At 52.1% G+C, this 7903-nt stretch overlaps 1 protein-coding gene across 1 annotated transcript; it reads left to right on the top strand.

The window, feature by feature from the left end:
• Positions 1-3276: 3276 nt before the first annotated feature.
• On the top strand, positions 3277-4296 carry LOC123169717 (uncharacterized). Its single transcript, XM_044587588.1, has 2 exons — positions 3277-3695; positions 3890-4296. Exon 1 carries the CDS (start codon positions 3374-3376, stop codon positions 3632-3634), a length of 261 nt encoding a protein of 86 aa, XP_044443523.1. The 5' UTR covers positions 3277-3373; the 3' UTR covers positions 3635-3695; positions 3890-4296.
• Positions 4297-7903: the final 3607 nt, after the last annotated feature.

Here is a 7903-nt window from a genome sequence, read left to right as displayed (position 1 = left end):
CTTCTTGATTAGGAGAAGCAAAGGTGAGCGAAGCACCCAGCAAATGCTCCCCTGCAGTCTCAGTCCTGGAGATAAGCATGTACAACGCCGGATTTCCGGATGCGCGGACAAACCATTTTAGGCAGTTTCTGCAATAAAATAAATAAAAACAAGAGTAAGGACCTACGAAGACTGAAATGCCCTATTTTAGGAGCATTTCTCTCAGCTTTGAAACTGGCCAGACGATAGATGAAAGGGGGAGCCAAATGTTCACAGCTCCGTCTCCTCAACAAGAACATCATGCGCTCGTATTAGGCGTTGTCCACTCCCACCCATCGTGTGTACACAACATGATCAACAAGCCGTGGCGCACGTAGGATTTGATCCATTCGCTGAGTACGGTGAGGCAAAGAGGCCAGCGACAGCTAGAGAGCACGCAATGAGAGAGAGGAGGCAATTAGTGTGGATGCAGAGCGCATGCCGGTTCCTTGCAGATAAGCCAATGAAAAATTTGACACGAAGGATCACTCATCGCACACAGTTTCCTGCCTACAGCCGCCATGCATACCGTTGTGGTGCATGCGGCTCCATCATGCAGTTACAGTCATCGGTACTGCAAACATCCATGCAGTTACATTCCTAAATCCTAACCGACCAACACCGTGTATTCCCGAACTACTCTATCCTGCCATTAATCGTGTCAATTCAACCTTTAGATCTCCCGAAAACCAAAGGACCACATCCACGTAAACACTACGCGCACGGAGAGGATCCAGGCTTCACCAATGGCAATCCCGGGGGTGATAGCTTACACTCAGCTAATTGAGGAGCTCTAATGAGGATCCCGGGGCACGTGCGTACTCTGCTTCCACTTGCCCTCCCAGTTCCAACGAGAGACACAGGGCTAAGGGGCTGTTTGGTTGCTGCCCGAAGTAATGTTGCCTGACCTGAGACCCTGCCCGTGACTAGCCTGAGGTCTGTTTGGTTGCTATCCTGAGATTTTTAGCCTGAGATCTCTGCCTGTGCCAAGGTGCCTGAGTCGGTTCCTAGGAAACTGGAGGCCTGAGATTGTTAAAGATTCCATCCCTCATACCTGAGCAAAATCAGCGTTGTCTCTCAAGTTTCCACCGCGCTTTGACTTTTATCTTCCCCTCACCAAACATGCCTGCAGTTTCTATGCACATAGGCACAGTTTCAGGACGTCAACCAAACACAGCCTAGAATAATATATGCGTCTGGCCAGTCATTTTTTCTAGCACGCTCAGGCTATTGTCAGCAGTGAATAATCTCAGGCACGTCGCTCAAGGTAGCAACCAAACAGCCCGTCGGGCGCACGGCCCTACAAATTCCCCAGCCAAGGCGTCCGGTACGATCACCAAACAACAAGAATCTCTCCGTTCGTTCGACGAGCAGCAGCAAGGAATCGTTGGTGCCGGACTGCCCGATGGAAAGCATCCGTCGGAGGATTCATGGGCACGGAGAGGTTGTTCACAGCGCTCGTCTTCTGCGAGGCACCGCTGGACGGCTATGGCACATCGGTGCTCACCGCCGGCGCGATCAACAGACTGGTCTCTGGCGGCAGGGGCGTGACGAAGCCGGCAGTGACTAGCAAGGCAGACGCTCAGAAGGAGCAGCCGAGCAGGGGACTCTTGAACGGCAAGTCGATGGCACAGCGGCGCCCTGCATTCAAGCTCGTGTTCGACGGTGTCAAATGCTTCGACACCGTTGTCATGCACTGAGTATGTTGCTTTCTTGATTTTGATCTATATAAAACTTGGATCAAGTAAGTGTTTTGACACGTACGCGGACTTGTAATCATTTGTTCATTCCATTCTAGACGGCTAACACAAGTAGATCTTGGGCAACACTTTCTATCATGGTTTGTGGTTGATATTTGACCTTATAGTTCAAATACTCCGCATAAGATCTATTGCCCCCCGCCTCCCCCCCCCCCCCCCCCCTAATAATATGGCATACCTATGACTCAAAACGAGAAACCATCGGTGAAAACATGACGTGCCATCTCCAATTGTTCCATAGGGTTTCATAAACCATCGAAATGTTCTGTTTCCATACAGTGTAAACTGAGAGCATACTCGAAACATAGTTAGTCCTTATAAGGGGGGATGTCCCTTCAAAAAGCCATATCCCAGAAGCCTCATAAGGGGCGGATGTCCTTTCAAAAAGCCATATCCCAGAAACCCGATCTCGAGCCGATTCAACCAAAAACAAAAAAAAATATGTACTTTTGCGCTGAATAATAATAATAATGTTTTAACCATTTTTGGGTATGTAAATTTTGTATTATAATTTTATTTTTATTAAAATCATATTTAAAGGTTTTTTGGACATTTGTGGCTTTTAATTTGGCTCAAAATAGGTGCCCGACCGAATGTCAGGCTTTGGGTTTGGACCGGGCCGGACTGCCCATGCCTAGGTTTAAGAGAAAGTAACCCCCAACGACAACCCGCAACGAGCCTGACCGAAATGTCAGGCAGTGGTGGCGGTCGCATCGCATGTGACCCAAATGCTGGGTTCGCAGAAAAGTGGTGGTGACAACACATGAGAGACGTCCGAGGTGGTGCTACTCGAGCACCCAGTCTCGTGCTCCGAGGCGAAATCATAGTTAGACCCGAGTTCTGATACCTAGCAATAACGATGTTTTCTTATGTCGTTACCTTGTTGGCATTGCTAGGATATGCTTGACCGTTCTTCAGGCTGAAAACCTATATTTTGGCCTTGGTGGTTGGATCTAGTGACGGGGACGCTTGAGTGTCACACCATTTCTGAAAGCGTTGTTGTTGAAGAACCTCGGCGCCCATGTGATGCCAAGAGATGATTGGTGCGGATATGATATTTGTTATAGTTTACCGATCGTAGATCAAATCGCTTTGAGATTTTTCTTTCTTTTTCCTCGCCTACGGATAGCTTTAGTCTTACCTGACTTTTCTTCCTTTTTCCTCGCCTACGTGTGTGTGAGTAGGTGTTAAATGTGTGCATTGTACCTATGCAGAGTCGAGGTGTGTGCTCTTGTGTTATGTACCTTTTTGCTACTTTATTTTGAGCTACGAATGGGCTCGCAGCAACCCGGGTGGGTCCTCGTGGGTTCCGCGTCCGCACCCGCTGACCGAGTAGACTCCATCGTCTGACCCACACGGCACGGTCGCAATCCTCTGCGGACTTGTTCCTGCACGTGCGTACTCTGCTTCGGCGTGCCCTCCAAGTTCCAACCGGAAACCGGCCGGCACGCACAGGGCCCGGCCGCGTCCATATATAGTCCCCACCCCCGGCGCTCCATCGCCACACAACAAGAATCTCTCCGTTCGTTCCACAAAGCAGCAGCAAGGAATCGTTGGTGCCGGACTGCCCGATCGAATCATCCGTCAGAGGATCCATGGCCATGGAGAGGTTCTTCACGGCGCTCGTCTTCTGCGAGGCGCCGCTGGACGGCTACGGCACATCGGTGCTCACCGCCGGCGCGATGGACAGGCCGGTCTCTGCCGGCGGCAGCGCGACGAAGCCGGCGGTGGCTAACAAGACGGACTCTCAGAAGGAGCAGGGACTCTTCAACGGCAAGCCGACGGCGCAGCGGCGCCCTGCGTTCGAGCTCGCGTTCGACGGTGTCAACTGCTTCGACACCGTCGTCATGCACTGAGCATGTCGCTTTCTCGATTCTTATATGTATAGAACTTGGGTCAGCTAGACTGTTTTGACACGTAAGTGGACTTGTGATGATTTGTTCATTCCATTGTAGACAGTAGTGCATAAGCTTCATCAATAAAGATGATATGAATTTAAAGTTAATATAAATATAATCAGATTACGGGTAATGCGGATCAAAGTATATGTAGATCCTTCCGTCAGCGTGCTGTACTGCTGTCTAACGGTCTTTGCCACGCGTTTTTCGCAGGAACAATGCAACCGAGAGGTTGGGAATTCTTCCTCCGGCGGTGCTTTCCAGTGCACATCAAGTATTTGCCTGAAAAGTACGCGAATAAGAGAATGACAGTGAGGAGACAACAATACTACGAGTCTCTGCATGTGTGCAGAATTGTGGACTTGTGGTATGAGTTCAAGTTTACATGCCAGACTTGCCACTTGGCAAAAGAGTAATCCGACCTTGCTTTTGGCAATATTGGACAGAAAACAGAATGGATAGGAACTAATTCATTAAATATATGCCGGAGCCAATTCGAGTTTTTGATTCCAGTCAATTAATAGTTGTCACTAGATGAGGAAAACACTGACAGACACCTTATGATGATTGATTAGGAGAAGCAGAGGTGAGCAAACGACATAATAAAAGCTTACTATCTCCTGCGTCTGTATCTAAATATAAGACATTTTTCTAATTTAATTTAAACTGCAGAAACGTCATATACTTTGATACTAGCAGAGCACCCAGAAAGTGCTCTGTCCTAGTCTCAGCCTTGCAGATAAGCATGAGTACGTTTGTGTAGCTCATAATCCACCACCAGTGATGCGTCAACAACGGCAACGACCATTGATAGGTACGGTCTAAGAGCTGATTTGACCGGGTGCCAGAACAACTCCTCGACTGTTCAACGGCCATCAAGCATACTCATCGCCAACTGAAGTATTTCTTTCTTATCTCAGAAGAAGAGGAAATTTTTGCTTCGTACGCAAAGGAGGGCTGAATTCTAGAGTGACTGATAAAAATCTACCACTTTAGGGGTTACCATCCTACAGAACTATCACTTTTAAAAAATTGACCGAAAACTATCAAAATTTTCTAATTTCGTGTCTAAAAACTACCATTTTCGGGAAGTGGCCGGCTTAGACGATTTAAACATGTTTATGACATGCGGGGCCTACCACTCAGGGCTGACATGTTTTTTTTTCTATTCCCAATCTCAGTTAAAGAAAGTCAACTGCTACCCCTGACCCGGCACCGCACCGTCGCTCCACCAGCACCTCTGCTCCTGACTCCGCTCGATCTGGCCAGCGAGGCACCTGCTCGCTGCCGGAGCTATGGGATCCGGCAAACGCCCCCTCCCCCCCATGTTCCGGCGAAGCAGCCGCCCCTCCATCTCCCAGCGAGGTAGCCGCCGGCGCCGCGGGATCCGGCATGCACCTGCCCTTCCATCTCCCGGCGAGGAAGCCGCCGGCACCGCAGGATCCGGCGAGGACCCGCCCCTCCATCTCCCGGCGAGGAAGACGCTGGATGCCGACGCTGTTGTTCCAGGAGACTTGGCTGCTGCTGGTTCCCGCAAACATGGCCGCGACACTCCTATTCTAGCCAAGACCTGGCTGCTGCTGACGGTGGTCGGGGTCGAAGCAGCTCGGGGTCGTCTGTGGCCAGCAGGCCCAACTCCTCGTTGTTCTCGGCGGTGCAAACAGCTCATCACTGCTGGCGGCAGCGGCGGCGCAGACACCTCACCACCACGCGCAGCGGCAGCGGCAGCGTGGTTGTGCTCGTGAGGTGTTTGTTGAAATGCCAAGTAGAGAGAGGGGATGAGGAAGAAGAAGATCGATGCTGACATGCGGGTCCTACATGTCATAAACATGTTTAAATCATCTAAACCGGCCATTTCCCGAAAGTGGTAGTTTTTAGTCATGAAATTAGAAAATTTTGATAGTTTTTGGTCAGTTTTTTAAAAGTGGTAGTTCCGTGGGACGGTAACCCCTAAAGTGGTAGTTTTTTGTCAATCACTCCTGAATTCTAGGATGAGATCGCCCAATCATCAGAGAATCAGGCGCGAGGATGTTACCTTGAGAAAATCAGAGTTGTACTGTCCATTGCACGGTTGACGGCAAAGGTCGTTCGGTTCGATGGTCTAGAGACATTGATGCAATTTTAGACGTCTGGTTCAGATGTAGATCTTTTTTAAAAAGATTGAGATTTATTAAAAAATTGAACACAGTACAATCGAAATCGCTCACATACATGAGCGTGCATGCACACCGAGTTGAGGATATAGACCTTAGAGTCACCCGCCAGGAGGGGCCGGGTTACTCGTAGGGTCGACACCAGAAGCCCGGAGCCAAGTTTCAGATGATGGGCCAGAGATGGGCTGAGACCCGGAGATGGCTCAAAGCCTGTAGTTACAATCATTGTTATAGTAGACTTGTAGTGTAAGGCAAGTATTGTTTAGAGTCCGAGCCGGACGCTCTTATGAGCCGGCCGGGACTCTAAGGGCTGCTGGGCGTCAGCCTCCCTATATAAAGGGAGGACCCGGCAGCGGTTTAAGGGCGACAACAATCTAATCGAGAGCCGGGCATAGCTGTTAGTTCCCTGGCGATCGTACCCCCAGACAATAACATCTCAAACTGGACGTAGGCTTTTACCTTCACCGTAAGGGGCCGAACCAGTATAAACCCTCGTGTTCCTTGTCCCACATAACCCCTTCAAGCTTCCTAGCTGCGATGGCTCCACGACTAAGTCCTAGCTCGAGGACATCTGCCGTAACAATTCCACGACAGTTGGCGCCCACCGTGGGGCTGGCGCACGGTGGATTTGAGTTCTTGAAGGGCAGCTTCGAAGGGCTCAAGGGATACGCTGTGGGCCGGATGACTAAGAGTCGTCGCGGCAAGCTCTACATCGACGACGAGGGCTGGGGCCCCGACGCCGGCTCAATCAAGTACGGGTACCGGGTCCCCTTTGGTGGAATTCATGTCTTCATCGGCAAGATTGGCGAGCCGGGCCCCGAGCCGGTCTTCTGCGCCGGTCTCGTCGAAACGGCTCGGCGCGCACGACCCGCCCGGGCCCGGCCTGCCTTAAGGCGCGCTTTTGTGGGATGCATCCATGGAGGGCCCTCTGATCCATCCGGGTCCGGTGATGAGGCGGCCGCCGGCTCTGACGGCGAGTCGGCCACTGATGAATCAAACTCGTTGTACCAACTGCAAGAGGGTAGGCTCATGGGTTGTTCCGATGGCGACAGTATTCCGGACCTTTTTGAGCCGCTGAGTCAGGTTGGAGTTTTTATGGCCGGTGCGCAGCCTGTTCAGAACCCCGCTGCCGGATCGGGAAACCCGGTGCCTTCCCCGGCTCAGGTACTGATGGACCTCACGGACAAGTTGACGGCCCTGCTAACCACCGCGGTCGACCCGGCGGACCAAGCCCAGCATGATGCAGAGGTGGCGCAGTTAAAGTTAGATCTGATAAAGGCTAAAGAGGATCTTGCAGCGGAAGGGATCAGGCTGGCTGCGGAACGGGCGGCCCTTGATACCCAGACTCAGCTAATTCAGGCGCAGTCCTTCCAGCTCACGATGGATCGGAACGCGGCCAACGAAGTCATGAGGAGGAGGCATCAGAAGGCCCAGTCTCGACTCCCGCCGGTCTACGATCCACGCAATCTCTTCAACACGCCGGGTGCAGGGTCTAGCAACCCGCCAGGGATCATTGCGCCCGGGTCCGGACCCCTTATTCAGCCACGAGTGATGGGGCCTCCCCAGGTGCCCCTGCCCCGCCTCAGTATGTGCCAATACCACCGGGGCATTATGATAACCCGCTGGAGAACATGGTGGCTGCGGCAGCACGACTGGCGGCTCTCCCCGTTGACGGCGACTCTCCGGCGGCCATCGAAACCCGCCGGGTCAGGGAACTCCTGCAGACGGCGCTGGCACAGCAAGAAGCGTACTCCTACAGCCGGGATAGGATCCACTCGACCCCTCGTCCGGGTCAGAGCCCGAGTTACAGCCGACACATGGTCTCAGCAACCGGCTCAAGTAATGTCCGGCGCCATGACCCGCCCCCTGGCCATGGCCCGGCGCACAACGGAGCCTTTTACACAGCAGACCAGGACAAGGCACGCCAAGAGGCGGAGCAGGTGCCTCAATTGACGGCTTACCAGACCCCCCCGGCCTATCCGACGACCTCTGTTGATGTGGGTATCCCTACCAGGACTGGGGGTGTCCCTTGTTTGGTGCCAGCTATTCGTAATGAACGTCTACCCAAGGACTT

This window comes from Triticum aestivum, chromosome 7D, assembly GCF_018294505.1.
Source record: "Triticum aestivum cultivar Chinese Spring chromosome 7D, IWGSC CS RefSeq v2.1, whole genome shotgun sequence".
Classification (NCBI taxonomy): Eukaryota; Viridiplantae; Streptophyta; class Magnoliopsida; order Poales; family Poaceae; genus Triticum; species Triticum aestivum.
The sequence above is the reverse complement of the archived record's forward strand: the minus strand, read 5'-3'. Positions and strand labels throughout refer to the sequence as shown.